At 36.5% G+C, this 18,521-nt stretch overlaps 1 protein-coding gene across 2 annotated transcripts in view; it reads right to left on the reverse strand.

Annotated features, from left to right (window-relative positions):
• Window positions 1-375: 375 nt before the first annotated feature.
• Window positions 376-18,521, reverse strand: part of SPP (Insulinase (Peptidase family M16) family protein) — a 95,507-nt gene continuing 77,361 nt past the window's right edge. For both annotated transcript variants that reach the window (XM_090016398.1, XM_090016397.1), the window contains 4 exons: window positions 2,012-2,113; window positions 1,684-1,831; window positions 1,188-1,332; window positions 376-737 (listed from right to left, as the gene is read on the reverse strand). In XM_090016398.1, the coding sequence (XP_089872524.1) occupies window positions 1,244-1,332; window positions 1,684-1,831; window positions 2,012-2,113 (339 nt within the window). In that variant the 3' untranslated portion in view covers window positions 376-737; window positions 1,188-1,243. The remainder of the gene's footprint in view (window positions 738-1,187; window positions 1,333-1,683; window positions 1,832-2,011; window positions 2,114-18,521) is intronic.

The following is an 18,521-nucleotide window of genomic DNA, read 5'->3' on the forward strand; positions in this document are numbered from 1 at the left end:
ACTTCCATGTTGGAGAGCAAAAGGAAGAAAAGACGGCAATGGAGGAAGAGATGGAGGGTTGAGGAAGATTCAGGGAGAAGGAAAAGCGGGCAAAACAGCAGCAGCAAATCTCATTATCTGGGATGCAGCAACCAGTCACATATTTAGGACCACCATGAAAACTTGGTGTTTAAGTTTGTACATCTTATGGCTATGGACCTTATTGCAAGGCTGAAACAGCCAGCTCCCTGATGGGCGAGGGGGGCAGCCTCGGGGTTTTACGCCATTGACTGTGGCAACCACAGCTTGGCAAGACTTTCCAGTGCAGCAGGTTACTCTGTGTAATAAGCAAAAGAAAAAAAAAAGTATGCCGTGTTTGTATTTGACATAAGCAAAAGCGAGGGAAAACATATTTTTTATTTAATAAATGAGAAATGCAATGTCGAATACAAGAATCATATTTCTAGCAATAAATACTAGTATTTGATTGAGCAGAAGAAAGAATACACTAAAACAAAGTTATTGCAGTAATTCCAGATGTGTTCTGATTGTTGACGCTGAAGCAGGTGCACATCGTTTCTCCAAGGAAAATCTGGCATTTGGCAGAATTCCTACGTGATAAAATGAATATGACCACATGGTAGCAGAACTGTAGTGATGTTACAAGTGATACAATTCACGATTTCTGATCTCTTAAAAACGTGAGAGGTGTACTCTACGGGTCAAAAATCCAGAATAAACGGGACACTATCAGATTCCTGCACAATAAAGTAAAAACTATGTAGGATCAGATGTCTAATATCTTTGGATTACGCACAGAGATGCAGGTTAAATATTTTGTACACTCTAGTACCATGCTATCTGGTAGAAATCAAAGACAACCCCGTATATGTGCTTGTCATGATTCATTTATTAGAAAAAACATTTTAAATAGAGTAGTTTCATCATAGAAACTAGATTTTAATCATGAAAATTTGGTGCATTTTGAGCCACTGAACTTTGGAGCTCTTAAAATATATGCTTGTCATGTTCACGTGATCCAAATCCTATTTTTGCTAAAAAACTATGTAGATCACATCATGAGACATCCAATGGGTCAAGAGCAAATCCATATGCTCTACTAGATAGTAAGCACAGTCAATTGCACCAAACATTTGAGCGAGAGAGAGAGAGAGAGAGAGAGAGCATTAGAATTTTGAGCAATGCACCTGATGTTTGATCCATCTAAAAGGATGCAAGCGGGTGCATCATCCATCTTAGGTGTTCATGTTGTGGGCCTTGTCATAGTAGATAGTCCACGACCCATGGGCACAACTCCAGGATGGCTTTCTGATTCGTCAATTTCTAGAGATGCTGAAAGGACCAGTAATGTCATCAGTATAAGCTAAGCATCCTAAAGACTTCTACTGATATCTTTTATTAAGTTCAAGATTGCGAATATGGACATGGGGAGACTGCTACATAAGTTGCACCAAGTTGAGTCTTGAGTCGTGCTTAAGCAATCCCAATGCCATGTTCATATTTTTAACCAATCAGAAACATCGGGAACAGTTTGAACCAACTTAGGCCAAGCTCCCTGTGCTTGTGCATTACACTGTTTTATTGTTGATCTCAAATGTTTTTTTTTTCTTCTTTTTCCCAAAAGCCAGCATAGCTGATAGCATAACTACTAATTAACATTTAAGGCAGCAGAAAATGGCATACCAGAATCTTCCCCTGGCTGCATCCCAGCAATTCCTATGCATGAATATAATGAATCATCATCAATCTTCAACTGGTTGTATGCTACATACACATCCTCTATGGTTGTTGCTTCATAGAGCGAATGCAGGTCTCTGATGCATGATATGTCCTGAAAAAAAATCACCAAAAATAAACAAATAGGCTTTACAGTTTCCCGAGAAGGGATTACAAGGAGCGAGCAATGTCTTGGAACAATATTATGCAAAATGTGGTTGAAAGACATGACCAGGCCAAACTATAGAATTCAAGATTGAGCAGTAGAACAATATTATCTTGAATAAACCTGTACCTTTCTTGGAACTGAAGAAGTTTGCAAATGTGCTAGAAGTCCAAGCCAGTAAGCATTTGATTTGGTTTCAGCTTCATGTTTCATTAGAAGAGTCCTTCTTGCCTGCCAAAATATTTCTCTTTCATAATTTCAAACTTGAACACCTTAAGGGCATCTTGGAAAATCTACTTATCAAAAGCACAAGTTGGGTAAGATATTAGTTTAATTATAAATAAATCCGACATGCATGCTGAGGCTGCATGAAGTCTTAGTATCACAGATTTTCATTGTCTTGCACTATGTTTGATACTATGTGTGGCCTCTACTAGATCGAGAGATTCTAGACCTTAGGGGGCATTTGTTTCACATTGTTTCCTATGAAAGAAGTCTTCTTTCATAGGAAAGAGGGCTTCGTTCCTAAGAGGAGTGAAATCCAGAATCTCCATGAGAAATATGTGGCTGGACCAACATAATAAATGCAAAAAAGTGGATTTCATGTCAAAATGGATTCACACCTCCCCCCATGGGAAAGCACTTCCACCCACCCACCCCCCGAGGCATACCTTTCAAGAGAAAGTAGCTTCCCTTTGGTAGGGGTGTAACAAACGCCCCTTTAGGAAATCTCCAACAAGACATTTGAGGCAGGCTAAGATAATGCATGATATATATTTCTTTTTTCAGAAAGTAAAGTGTAACTTTCATTAAAATAATTCAGAGGGTTGCCAAGAAGGAAACCAAGTAAAAAGATAATAGAAGAAACAAAATAACAAATTCATCCATTCAGTGAACGCTTTGGTTCCCCAATTCTTGAGACTCCAGTCCAGCTTAAAATCCTTCCCTTCCAAAGATCTTTAAAAAGCAGTTTCAAGGTGTAATGACTTTTTCATATGGATCATATGTTGACTGTTTCTTCAAATCTGTTATTTGTTTTCTGCCAAATATGTTACCAGATTATGGTTCTCCAGCTTTCCCAGGCTGTGCACCACTTCTTCCCTTTTTTCCTCATCCATGCAGCTAAGGTATATGGATTTAATCCTTTCAATCTGGTCTATTCATTCTCCCCATGTCATGAAAACAATGATCCCAAAGGAGCATCTCCAAAATGGATGCAATGCGCTCTATTTTCTTCACAGTGATGTAAAACATTTGTTTGCCAAAAAATATTCACTCTTAATATTATCGTGTTGCAGCTCCATTAACCTTTTGTCACACTAACACTTCACTTAGCACACATATCTAGTCTTAACACAACACAACACAACATGACACTCGGACATACCAGGACACTTCATGGATACAGTCAAACCAGTGTCAATTACAATCAACATTGTCAATTTCCTTTAATGATTTTGATTATTTATTTTGTATTCACTTGCATTCCTCTCTTTTTTAGATTGTCATCAATTATTTACATTCAATTTCAGCTTAATTTTTTTTATTTTATGTTTGTGTATGCATGTGTCCCCCCGCAACCTAATTCTTGAAAATTGCCTTCTCAAAATAGAAGGAAAGGAATGAGGAAGAAAAGAGGTTTGAGAGAAAATGCTATCATTACCAAATGACCGAGTTACAATCCCTAATAAGGGTCAAACCCTCTTCTAGAGGATAGAATACAAAGATGGACCAATTTGGTTCCATTATGTTGACTCTTTTGACCTTCATAAAGTATACATACAAAAGTAACCCTATATACTTGGCAACAAGTAATATACTACAAAGGCAACAAATGTAACACATTTTTTTACAATCCCCTTAAACTTAGGATAAATCAATAGGAATTATTCCAAGTTTGGAGAAAAATATTCTGAAATTGGATAGAGGCAGACTCCTAGTAAACACATTTGCAATCTATTAGGATGAACTGAAATGCTCGAATGAAATTATTTCTTCTTAAAACACTCCTTGTAAAATGACAATTATTCCAACTTTTATTTCTTCTAAACCCTTTAAACTTGTGCATTTGGATGTATGGGGACTGGCTCCGGTCATGTCAAAAAGAGGGCTCTTTTATTATGTTATATTCATTGATGATTATATTAGGTATAGTTGGATCATTTCCTTAGGCAAAAATCCGATGTAATCTCATGTTTCAAAGAATTTCGCAATATTGTGCAAAACCAAATTCAAAGCAATATTGTCATTTTTCGATCAAACTCAAGAGGAAAATACGTGTCTAATGATTTCAAAAATTATTTAAAAGAAAATGGGATTTCACATCAAAGATCTTATCCAAATACCCCTCAACAAAATGACTTAGCCGAGAGAAAGCATCATCATATCATTGAAACTACGAGAACTTTGTTAATCTCAAAAAATGTTCCAAAAAGGTTTTGGGCCTAAGGTGCCTTAAGTGTGGTTTATCTTATCAACTAAATGGCTTAATCTTCTTTACAAAATATGTCTCTAATTGAAAAATTTTATCAATCTTTTTAGATTTATTTAAATTAAGAAATTTTTAATGTAAATGTTTTGTGTTTTTTGAAAAAAAAAGACAAATTATCTCCCAAAGTCATTGAATGTGTATTTCTTGGTTATGCCAATAACCAAAAAGGGTATAGATGCTATGATAAGAAAAATAACAAATTATATGTTTCAAGAAATGTAAACTTTCTCGAAAATGAAAAAGGTTTTGATGAGCCTAAGGATGATCTTGAGTATTCCTTTTTATTTGACTTACTGCCAAAGAAGGCTTCTGATGAACTTATACATGGTGATCTTGATAATATGCATATTGATGACTCTGGTGTTCACATAGAGGATACCCAGAATCGTGATATTCAAATTTATTCTAGAAGAATTGTTGAACGCCTTCCATGTGTACTTGATAGGACCCCCAAAAACCAAAATCTAGGAGAAACTAGTGTTAGGAAATCTAGTAAAACCTCTAGACTCCTTGAAAGGTTTGTGTCATGAAACTTTTTCACCTAGATGTAGAGCTTGTCTTATATTTATTCACTCCTTTCATGAACCCTCAACCAACAATGAGGCTAAAGAAATTCCTGAATGGTTTGATGCCATGAACCTAGAATTAGGAACCTTTCAGAAAGCCAAAACCTAGGAAATCTAACCACTTCCTATAGGAAAAAAGATTGTAGAATGTAGGTGGGTTTATAAAGTCAAAACCAAAGATGATGGATCATTATAAAGACATAAGGTTAGGTTAGTGGACAAAGGTTATTCTCAAGAGTATGGGATAGAATACGAAGAAACTTTTACTCTCATAGCTCGTATGACTAGTGTTAGAACACTAATTTTCTTAGCTTCAATTAGAAAATGGCCTATTTAATAACTTGATGTCAAGAATGCCTTAATGGAGACCTAAACGAGGTAGTGTACATGGATCCTCCTCCCGATTTTGAGATCAAGAAGCGAAAAGTTCTTCGATTAAGAAAAGTTTTGTATGGGTTTAAGTAAGTCCCCAAAGCTTGGTATGATAGGTTTAACAAAATTATGTTAAACATGGGTTATAAATCTTGTTTTACTGACATTGTTCTTTTTGTCAAAGATATAGGTTACAGACAATGTTGTTATTTTATTATATGTTGATGGTATGATCATTACAAGGAGTGACAAAAAGGGAATCAGTGAAATTATAAATATTCTCAAAAAATATTTTGATATGTCTAACCTTGGTTTCTGAGATATTTCTTAGGTATTGAAGTGGCTTATTCACCTAGAGGATATATATTGTCTCAAATGAAGTTGGCTGTAAATATATATAAGACGAGGTTAGTGGACAAAGGTTATTCTCAAGAATATGGGATAGAATATGAATAAACTTTTGCTCTCATAGCTCGTATGACTAGTGTTAGAACACTAATGGACTTAGCTTCCATTAGAAAATGGGCTATTTAGCAACTTGATGTCAAGAATGTCTTTTTTAATGGAGATTTAAATGAGGTAGTGTACATGGATCCTCCTCCCGGTTTTGAAATCAAGAAGGTAAAGTTCTTCGATTAAGAAAAGTTTTGTATGGGTTTAAGCAAGCCCCCAAAGCTTGGTATGATAGGTTTAATAAAGTTATGTTAAACCTGGGTTACAAATCTTGTTTTCTTTTTGTCAAAGATACAGATACTAAAATTGATGTTCTATTATATGTTGATGGTATGATCATTACAGGGAGTGACAAAAAGGGAATCAGTGAAATTAAAAATATTCTTAAAAAATATTTTGATATGTCTAACCTTGGTTTTCTGAGATATTTCTTAGGTATTAAAGTGGCTTATTCACCTAGAGGTTATATATTGTCTCAAATGAAGTTGGTTGCAGATATTATTGCCAAATATCAATTTTTTTTATGATAAGGTGAACATGTTGGAAGTTGTAAATACAAAGTTAAGATTGGAAGATGAAACTCTTCTTGCAGATCCAACTCCATATCGGCAACTGATTGGATACTTGACCTACTTATCCATCACAAGACCAGACATTACTCATGTTCATGTTGTAGACTCGGCTAGTCAATTTCAGCATGCCCCATCTATGGTGCATGTGAGTGTTCTGCGAATTGTCAGATATATCAAGAATTCTATAACTAAAGGGCTATTTTTATCTTTCTCTTCTTATTTAGATTTAATTGTGTATATTGATGCAAATTGGGGAGGTAATCCTAATAATAGAGTCTCAACTACTGGTTTCTATGAGTTTTTAGGAGACTCTTATATCTTGGAGGTATAAAAAGCAGCTGAAGGTCTCTTTGTCATAGACCGAAGCTAAATATCGAGTCATGGCAACAACAATGGAGATTATTTGGTTGATGAATCTTCTCAAAGATATGGGCTTAGTCATCTCTAGTCCTTCGAAAATGTACTGCGACAATAAGAGTGTTATCTACATTGCAAGCAACTATACCTTATATGAACGAACCAAGCATATAGAGATGGACTGCCACTATGTTCGAGAAAAATTTTTGTGAGGAACTGAGGATTTCTTTACCAAAGCTTTGGCCTCACCTAGTTTTTTATCTCTTCTTAGCAAACTTGCAAGTGATCACACCGTAAGTTTGAGAGGAAGTGCTAAATTATAAGTATCAATATATATATATATATATATATATATATATATATATATATATATATTATGTTTATGTAAACTTCTCAGTATGTAATAGGTGTCAATTCTCTAGGGACTAACTTGTCATTTGTTTATTTATTAATTTTCTGGTTTTCTTTTTTATTTATTGTACTTTATAGCTGTTGGGATGGTACAACTAGCCGTTGGACCAGTCCCAATGGCTATAATTATAGCCGTTGGGGCTGGTACAATGGCTAGTTGGGCCAGCCCCTTTGTGTCTTGGAGTGCCTATTTAAAGGCACTCCCTCTCTTGTATAAAGCAATGCCCTCTAAAGCATTTTCTAAGTGAAAGTTATATGGGCTTAGCACAATACACATAAAAAAATATAACTTTCACTTAGAAAATACTTTAGAGGGCATTGCTTTATACAAGAGAGGGAGTGCCTTTAAATAGGCACTCCAAGACACAAAGGGGCTGGCCCAACTAGCCATTGTACCAGCCCCAACGGCTATAATTATAGCCATTGGGACTGGTCCAAGGGCTAGTTGTACCATCCCAACAGCTATAATTATAGCCGTTGGGGCTGGTACAATGGCTAGTTGGGCCAGATCCTTTGTGTCTTGGAGTGCCTATTTAAAGGCACTCCCTCTCTTGTATAAAGCAATGCCCTCTAAAGCATTTTCTAAGTGAAAGTTATATTTTTTATGTGTATTGTGCTAAGCCCATAGTGGCTCTTGTATGTTCTATTGTTTGTTTCTCACTTAGATGTTGTATTGTCACTTGGTGGAATAGTGCTTGTGCACTCTTTTGTTTCTTGTTTGCCCTTATTGGGTTCTCTAATGTACTGCTGCTTGTTTCATTAGTATTATTCTATTTTTAGTGTCTTCAACTAGCTCAACATAGCTTCTCTACTTAGGCCGCCTTAACGCTTCTCTCACACTCCTAGAAAAAAATTTGACTTGGAGTTGGAGCCACAAACACCTTGAATGTACAGGAAGTAAAGTTTGCAAGTCTCCTACCTTCTCAGAGTGCAGTAGGCAAGTCAATACTTTGGGATGAATCTAGAAAAATACTTGGGTCAAGGCTCATCCATTAACTTGATAAGTCCATATGGATTGGACCTCTCAGACCCATTTTCCTCTCTTCTAGAACTGAAACTAATAAGTTTACCCCTCTTTAATCCTCTAAACTTCTTAACAATCCATCTATTTGGTTCATAACTTACCTCTTTACGTGCATCTAGATTGAGACCTAGAACCATATTGACACTTTTGACCGAACTGCATTGATTGACCTTCTCCCACTCCAACCCTTCATTATTCCCTTTGTCAAAGTCTTGGAAAAAGATGCAGCCTTCCTTCTCATAATATATTCCTCAGATGAACAATGAAAATGCCCTAGTATCTTCTCATATTCCCAATCTACCTCTGGTGACTTCATCACTCGCATGATGGTAAGAGATTTTGGCCATTAAATGTAATTCTCTCCTTTGTATTATCCATCTTCAAGCCTCCTGTCCTCTAAGAGGAAGACGTGCTTCTAAGATAGACAACTCCATATACACCAGGTGCTTCCAAAATTACTACGTAAGATCAAACAATTGCATAATCTACTAAAAAAATGTCTGTCGTAAGCAATCCATATAGAACCTGTTTTCAGCAAGGACCATCTTGATTGGACATAACCAGAGGAATCACTTTAAAAAAACTTGTACTAGTAAGAGTCGTTAATAATCAGTGATAGCCTAAGAAATATTAACTAGTCAATGTTAAATTGTAAACTATATATATACATATATATAGAGAGAGATACATATACATATATATATATATATATTTTTTTTTGTAATACCCGATAAGAGTAAAACTGTCATTTCCACTTTTACGCATATTCTCTTTTGAATATGATTGTATTTTTTTTTCATCTTTTTATTTTTTTCATTTTTACTTTTTCTTTTTTTCATTATTTTCAGCCTTTGAGGGGGGCCACATTATAGACGTTGGGCCCCGGGCTCCAACGTCTATATATGGAGCCCCTCCAAGGCCTCACTATGTGTATAAATAGGGGTTCACCCCCTTTGTATTTGTTAAGCTTTTGGGAAAAGCTCTCCAAACATTCAATAAAGTTTCTATTTTATTTTTATGCCTTTGAGCATTTGTGATCTTTTGTAAGTGTTCATCTTGTGCCATTGTGCACACTTTTTCAAGTATTCATCTTGTGTCTTTGTGCACACATCACACGTTAAGAACTTAGCGCTTTTGTGCACATAGTCTCTTTGAAGACTTCTTCACATGGTATTAGAGCTTGGTCTCTAGAAGGAGAGCTTGGGTATTGCGTCATCACGGTGCTTGCCTCGAAAAATGTGCCCATTCCTAATTCTCGTTCTTTTGGCATGAAAAGCTCTTGCAAATGATTTTAAGTGAAACGCAATACATCAAGTAAGCTCAAAGAAGATTTGTTGTGGGAAGATTTCAAATTTAGAAAACTTTCTTTCTCGTAAAGGCATTTCTATGGGGAAAAAAGATTTCTCATTTTCCCCTCGGATTTAAACTCAATGGGTCTAACTATCATGTTTGGGCCGGCAATATGGAAGCTCATATTAAGAGAAAAGGCCTTTGGGGCTATGTCAAAGGCACTATTCCTGAACTCGAATAAAAAATCACCATTATTGAAAAAGGTAAAATTAAGGTTCTTGACGGGGAAAAAAGAAAGAAGGCCTTTGAAGAACATAATCAGAAGCATGAAGAGTGGGAAATGAAGAATTACAAAATCCTTTCATGAATTTTTTTCACGGTGAAGACAAGAATAAATGCCAATATTTTGAAGTTTAAAAAGACATTTCAAGTTTGGGATTATCTTGAGAGGATGTCTACCTCAAGAGATCTATCCCATAAATACTATCTTCAAAAAAAAGCATTGACCATTTAATAAGGAGAAATGTCCATTAGAGAGTACTTTTCCGAATTATCATCCATTTGGAATGAACTTGCACTCCTTGAACTCAAATGAAGTAGAGAAGCTATTGAACTAAGGCATAAGCAATTGGAAGAAGATCACTTTTTCAATTTTTTGAATGGGCTTAAACCCGAATTTGAGCAAACTAGATCTTCGCTTTTATCTTCTTTTATATCTCCACCTCTAGAAGATGTTCTTACTAAACTAACTGGAGAAGAAACTAGATTGTGAATAAATAAAACCAATAAAAGTGTGTTGGTCGTTCCTTCAAAAGATGAAAATGAAGGAGCCTATGTCGTCTCTAGACCAAGGAATAATGTGAAAATATATAAACCCCCTCATTTTAACAAATTCCAAAATCAAAATCAAGGAGCGAGAGAAAATGGTGGCCAAAATGGAAGGTACCAAAGAAGAGACTATAGTAAGATTATGTCATTTTTGCAAAGAACCGGGACATATTAAACCGATGTCTCCTAAATGAAAGAAGATGGTGGCCATGTCTACAATATTTCAACCACATAAGGAGAAGAGTTCATCTACTTCCAACAATGGAACGCTGTCTCTAAATCAAATCATGAAAGCTTTTCAACCCCTTCTCAAGGGATCCATTTCCAAAGCCGTCATGTCAACCTTCTCTCCTCCCAATAAGACTACTTGGCTTTTAGATTCGTGTGCCTCCTTTCATGTGACTCCAAACATTTTTGCTCTTTCCAAATACACTAAAACTATATCCCCTTCTTTTGTTTCAACCGCGGATGGTACATCTCTTGAAATCAAAGGGATTGAAAATTTTGAAAATCAAGGATTTTTATTTCAAAAATTAGATTTATACCTAAATTAATTTTAAATTTGCTTTCAGTTTCTCAACTATTGAACCATGGGTGTGATATCAAGTTCTCATCAAATAAATGTTGGATACAGGATCACCGGTCTAGGAAGTTGATTGAGGAAGATTCTAGGAAAGGAGATTTATAATTCATGAAATTTCTTCGAATCCCCAAATACTCTTTTTGTAACATTGTCCAACATAAGAATATAAATGTTTGGCATAAACCTCTTAGACATCCCTGTGAAATTGTCTACGAAGAGACAATACGCATACAAGCATAAATACTTTATAGAAGAAGTGCACGAAAGCACTCTCACAACACTTGAACAAAATACGCAAAAAGCGTATGAATAATAAACATGCAATAATGCATGTATTTCATAAAATGGAAGCAAATGCTTGAGACTCTCAAGCTTATTTTACAACAAGGGGGAACACCCCTATTTATACAAGAGCAATGGGGTGCAAAGGGGGGCTCCCCAAAGGAGTCGTTGAGGGGCCCCCAACGACTCTATTGGAGGGACCCCCAATGCACCTTTTACAAAAATAAAAATTAAAAAAATTACAAAAAAATAAGAAAAGAAGTACAACATATTCCAAATAGAATATGCGCAAAATGTGAAATGACAGAAATACCCTTTTGGGGTAAAAGAGAAAAAGGGAAAAATATATAAATATATATACTTATATATAGAGATACGTATACATATAATATATGTATATGTATATGTATGTATATGTATATTTATGTATATAAGTATATATATTTATACTTACAATAATGTTTTTGAGTATACATTTTAGCACCCCCCCTCAAACTTATGGTGCGATAACCGCAAGTTTGTCAAGAAGGAAATGAAATCTGGGCGAACAAAGAGCTTTGGTGAAGAAGTCCGCAAGTTGATACTCAGACGTCACGTATGGTAAATCAATGACCTTCTTCAAGTATTCTTCCCTGACATAATGGCAGTCCATCTCTATATGCTTTGTTCGCTCGTGAAAGGTGTGATTTTTGGCAATATAGATTGCACTTTTATTGTCACAGCATAGCTTTGTTGGCTCTCTGATAAGCACACCCATATCTTCCAAAAGTCGTTGAATCCATACAATTTCCATGGTAATGGATGCCATGGCTCTGTATTCGGCTTCAGTGGATGACAGAGAGACCTTCTGTTGCTTTTTACATCGCCATGAGATCAAGGACTCACCTAAGAAAACACAGAAGCCAGTGGTGGAGTGACGGTTACTAGGGTCACCTCCCCAATCTGAGTCAGTATAAGCAAGTAATTTCAATTCAGAAGAAGAAGATAGAAATACTCCCTTATTCACAGTTCCCTTCAAATATCTGATGATGCGAAGCACAGCACTCATATGAACGGTTGTAGAAGCGTGCTGAAACTGACTGGCGATGTGTATAGCATGTGACAAATCAGGTCGAGTAATGCTAAGATACATTAAAGAACCTACCAACTGCCTGTAAGGAGTAGGATCGGTTAAAGGAACACCATCATCAATCTTCATTTTTGCTCCCACAACTTCAGGAGTTTCGCATACTTTGTCATCAGAAATCCCTGATCTGTCAATAATCTCACAAGCAAGTTTAGACTGGGATAGAAAATAACCACGTTGCGAATAGGCAACCTCAATTCCAAGAAAATATGTCAGAAAACCCAAGTCTGACATTTCAAATTTTGAAGTCAAGACGGATTTAATACCCTTGACTCCTTGAACATCATCACCTGTAATTAACATGTCATCAACATAGAATAATAATATTACAATCCCTGCATTAGATTTTCTAGTAAATAGAGCAATGTCAGTATAACATGAGGAGAAACCATTTTCCAACATTACACTGGTAAATCTGTCATATCAGGCTTTGGGAGCCTGTTTCAAGCCATAGAGGGTCTTTCGAAGACGAAGAACTTTATCTTTAGGAATCTTCATGCCGGGTGGAGCATCCATATACACCTCTTCGTTAAGATCACCATTCAAAAAAACATTTTTCACATCCATTTGAAAAATGTTCCAATTTTTAATAGATGCAATAGTAATAAGACATCTAACTGTAACCATTCGGGCTACAGGAGCAAAAGTTTCTTCATAATCAATCTCATACTCTTGCTCATACCCTTTTGCAACTAAGCGAGCTTTATACATTTCTAGGGATCCGTCGCTCTTAGTTTTAACCTTAAAAACCCATCGACAACCTATAGTTTTCTTTCCTATGGGTAGAGTTTGGAAATCCCAAGTTTCAGCCATTTTAAGAGCATTAAGTTCATTTTGCATGGCTTCTTGCCATTCTATACATTTTTTAACTTCTTCAAAATTCCTTAGCTCAAAATAAGAGTGAATGGCACTAAGACAAACCCTATACCGGGGTGAAAAGGAATCAAAAGAGACAAAACGAGTTGGAGGTCTCCTATTCCTCTCAGATCTTCGGTGATCGAGAGCAGGAACAAGCTCACTATATTGGTCAATGGCACTTCTAAAGGTGTCTTGGTTTCTACGTGAGTAGGTTATGGGGTCACTTGATGTAATAACCACGATTTTTTTTAAACTTAAGTGATTTGGGCCTGGGATCCAAGTCGCGGATCCGGGACCCATAAAGGGGTATATATATATATATATATATATATATATATATATATATATATATATATATATATATATATATATATATATATATATATATTTATCTCGTAAAACATATATGCACTTACATAAGTGCAAAAATTTTAATTAGGCGAATTATTCAAGAGATAACTACGTATATAATGTATATATGGGCTTGGGATCCACATTTCGGATCCAATACCCAGATAGGATCCATATGGATATAGGTAAAATACCCTATATATTTGTATACATGATTAAATATATATATATAAATATATATTATATGAGTATTTTTAGGGGATCCACGATTGGATCCATTTGGATCCAATCCGTGGATCCATACCAAGTGGGAGGCAAGGGTCCGGTCGGGTTTGGATCCCGAGCCGCAGGTCGCAGACCCGGACCCGACCCTCTCGTTAACAAAAAAAAAATTTAAAAGCAAGAAAAGCCCTTAGACCCGGGTCGGACCGGATCCGTAACCCGATAGGGTTTTTAAAACCCTATATCAGGCTGTAGTTTTTTTTAAAGAAGGGGAAAAGCAAGAATTGTGCCTAGGGCACGATTCCTGCTATTTCCAAAAAGGAAGGAAGGGGGGGGGGGGGTCAGCAATAAAAAGGGAGGTGGAAGAGGGGGTCTCACCCTCTTCCCTCATCTCTCTCTCTCTCTCTCTCTCTCTCTCTCTCTCTCTCTCTCTCTCTCTCTCTCTCTCTCTCTCTCTCTCTCTCTCTCTCTCTCTCTCTCTCGTGTGGGCGTGCTTTGGGGAGGTGGAGGTCGCCGGAAAGCCGCAGCCACTAGCAGCCGCCGCAACCACGGTAGGTACCCTCGTCACAGCAGCCGCAAGGGGCGATTTCAGCCAGACCTACCCACGCGACTGCAGCCTTCGATCGCCGGAAAGACCGCCGGAGAAATCTTCAACAAGGTACGGGTTTTTCTTTTGGGGTTAAGTAAGGAAAACGAACATGGATTCGCTTTCCATGAAGTATTTTAGGGTGAAACCAAGTGGGTGAGTAAATCTAAGCATTTACTTTACAATCCATGGATGAAATCCATGTGTTTCATGGTCCTTTGTTTTTGGTTATTTGAAACAACGTACGTATGGACGCATTCTTATAGTAAAACAGGATTTTTATCTATGAAAAATATGGATTGTCATGTGTGTGCCCCATGGTGATGTCAATTTTCTTTGAAGAACCCATGTTATGGATTCGTGAGACATGTAAATCTGGAAATAAAGCCAAAAATGTGGTTGAACATATGTTTATGATTGATATTTATTTCATGACATGGTTATGAACTTTGTAAATATGTGTATACTTGAGTTATGTGAGCATACATGTTGTTCTGGAATTTTTAATTTCTGTTAGTATGCTCTCAGCAAAAAAAAAAAGGATGTGAGTTGTTGGTCGTAGGGGGGGGTTGCTTGGCAGCCCAACCAAGCTGAGCTTGGTTGGGGTAGCTGTCGGGCCAGCCCGTTGGCAGACTTGGTGCAGGCCTGACAGACCAGTCGGACCAGCCAATCGGCTAGCAAGCCTGGCAGGCCAGGCCAGGCCAAGCCAGCCAGTTGGCTTGGGTAGTTTTTCAAAAAAAAAAAAAAGGGCTTTTGTTGGTGTGGGGTTGGTTGTGTGCCAAACCCAGCTGATCGGGTTGGCTGGGTCATTGCTTCTCAAATAAGACTACATTATACTTGTGTTAGTCCAGCTTTGCATGGTTATATATATATATTTTTTTATATACTCATGTGTAAGTGGTCAATTGCTTCATGATTGTTAAATTGCTTAGTAGCATGATTGATCTGTGTCATGCATCCTGTCATACCTATTTACAAGGTGATTAAGAGGCATATGGACGTGCAAAGATTGTTAGGCATACACCCATGTAATATGTATGACATAAACATTATGGGTGTTCTCATAATTTAGCTAAACATGTAATTGTTTTCGGTTGTTATCGTACAGGCTGTTTTCCAAGGCTTAAACTAAATATTTTAGGCTGAGTTAAATTAGCTTGGGTAAGGTTCAGTTCTTCTTGAAATTTTCATATTTATGCTTACCTGATATTCAGACCTATGTGTGTAAGAGCATGATATGTTTTGTTTTCCTGCATTTCACACCTTAAGCTAAAATCAAAGTATTTGTTGCAAAGCTACATCTTATGCATATCGTACACTAACTTGATGTATTGACACGTGCACCACCACTTGAAGGTTCAAGTGCTGATTAAGATGTGTAATTTCATCAAAGTGTGTATGTGACATGAACATGTATGTTAAAGCATGCATTGACATGAATGCATAGGCTAAATAAAATCATACATGGGATATGAGCATGTGTATGGAATGAAAGCATGAAATTTAAATTAAAGTTGTGAACTCGTGCACAAGTATATATATGTTATTGTTTCGTGCACACCTTTAAATTATCCTAAATGAATGTGCATTGAGAAGCATAAAAAAGAATTCATAATGGCCTGTTATTCATGATTTTTGCATGTCAATGCAGTGATGATCAAATTGGATCATCAGGGGCTGGGTGAGCCTCGAGAACCAGTTGTTCTCTGTTTTAGTTATTTTGATGCATTGCAACAAATCAAATGTGAGATTGTTGTTTTACCGCACTGTTCTATGTTGTCACGGGCGGTGATCCCGTGAAAAGCTTAGCATGCTGATGTGCAAGCTTATGTTATTAATTCTGCATGTAAATTTGCAAATGTAAAAGAAATGAATTAATAACCAGATAAAAGAAAATAAAGAACAGTATAATTCACTTTCTCCTTGATGTCCCTTCTTTGGCGTGGGAATCTTGGATGTTGTGGTTTGGGGAAAACCGTGAGGATACAAAAACTCTGTATGCGTTGTTGCCCCTGAACCCGATATTGAGGTTATTCTTCTGGCCACGGTTTTAGGGAGAATCTGCCACTTTACCCGGGAGTGGTGTGTTAGTCACAGCTGTGAGTTTGTTTTGGTATACCAAGAAAGCGGCGCCAGTGGATGCTGTTTTTCATGGTGTCCCCGACTTTGGATGCTGTTTTTCAAGGTTCCGATGGATGGTGTTGTTTCCTGATATCGGTCGAGGGCTAAGTTTGGAACCCGGTAATGAAATACAAATTGTGTATGAAGCTACCCCGAGAACCCTACTTGACCTAGGGGATTGTACCCGTTTGGTGTATCCGCGGGCAATGGTAAATTAAAAAAAAAAATTTAAAGATTGTGTGCATTTAATAGGACATGCATATGGAAAAATGGAGAGCTTAAATGAAAGATAATAAGGGTTCATGCATCGCACATAAATCATACATATTCTTGTTATGCATTAGTTCATGCATGTTTACCTGTTCACATGGTTATTATATGTTGATTATTAGAGGATGTTGATCTTTGTTGCATTTAATTTCCTTATTGATTAAGTTGTAATCAATGTTAATTACTTCGTGTTCCCTTATGTTCAATTCTGCATGAATGGTTAATTGTCTTATGAATTGATTATAACCGTATTCCTCAAAATATTACATGAATCTTATTTATGCGCTTTTTCTTATTTGATTCATTAGGGAAACCTGTACGCAGAATTCTTCGGATTTCTGACCCTCTCATTTTATTGGTTTTTCCCAAATACAGGTGGTCAGTGAAACTGACTCGCTCTGAGGAGACACGAGGGTCACATTTGCTTCAGATTGCTTCGCCTACGGACAGAGTGACTCTACTGTTATTTTATCTTAGTTCTTCTGCAAGTTGTTATTTCACTTTTAACATTGAATATGAGACTTCTTATTGATTAATGAATAAAAGAGTTCAGTTGGTTGGTTATGAATGATAAATGTAAGTTTGTTTGTGGTGTGTGGTTATCCAACTGAAATTGGAACTGTAAGGACCCCAGGTCTCTAGGAAGTTTTCCGCAACTCTTAGAAAAAAAAATCCGCATTTTCAAAGGGGATGAGTTGGGGTCGTTACACTTGAAATCTGGTTTTCTTGTTCATTGAGTGGGTTATGTTCTTCAACATCACCATCATTTTCCTCATCATGGTTTGATGATACATCATCATCACTAGATATATCATCATTACTAGTCAATAAGTCAAAAAGGAATGAGTAGTCAAAATTTTCTTGTTGAGAAACATTTTTTTCAAATCCACTTTCATTTTCTAAAAACGTTACATTTCTAGAGACATATAACTTATCATCTCGAAGATCATAGCAACGAAACCCTTTTTGAGTTTCGGAATACCCAAAAAAGGCGCAAGGGATAGCTTTGGGAGAGAGCTTGTCATTTTTATCCGTAAGTATAAAGCACTTACACCCAAAAACTCGTAACCTATTATAATCAGGTTCAAGCTTATATAAGATCTCAAAGGGGGATATTTTCCCTAATATCCTAGATGGTAAACGATTTATCAGATAAACAGAAGCAAGAGTTGCTTCAGCCCAAAAAAATTTAGGAATGTTTTGGGAAATAAGAAGGGTCCTAGTGGTCTCAATGATGTGCCTGTGTTTTCTTTCGGCCAACCCATTCTGTTGAGGGGTTTTAGGACAAGACCTTTGGTGAATAATTCTGTGATCCTCAAGATATACTTTAAATTGGTTGGAGAGATATTCTCCTCCAGAATCACTTCTAAAAATCTTTATATTACTGTTGAATTGATTCTTGATCATTGAATGGAAGGTTTTAAAACACGTAAAAACTTTATGTTTGAACTTGAGAAAATAGATCCATGAATATCTGGAGAAATCATCCACAAAAACAACATAATAAGAAAAGCCTCCTTTTGAAACAACAGGTGTGGGTCCCCAAACATCGAAATGAACAATTTCGAAGGTTTTAGATGAGAACAAAGTTTTTTGCTCAAAAGGTAAACTTTGCATTTTTCCGAGAATACAATCATTACAAGAAAAAAACTTTTACATAGATCCTTCGCAAAATGTAAATAAGATAACTTGGTGATACTAGGATGACCAAGTCTCTTGTGCCACAAATTTATATCTTTGTTCTGGGCAACATTACAAAAAGATTTTGGAACTTGGAGAGATTTCATATAGTATAGGTCTCCTTTTCTAAAGCCTTCCCCAATCAATTTCCCGGACCGACGATCTTGTATTAGACATTTATCACATGAAAATTTAA

The sequence above is a fragment of the Nuphar pumila genome, chromosome 8, assembly GCF_984573655.1.
Source record: "Nuphar pumila chromosome 8, dmNupPumi1.hap1.1, whole genome shotgun sequence".
Taxonomy (NCBI): domain Eukaryota; kingdom Viridiplantae; phylum Streptophyta; class Magnoliopsida; order Nymphaeales; family Nymphaeaceae; genus Nuphar; species Nuphar pumila.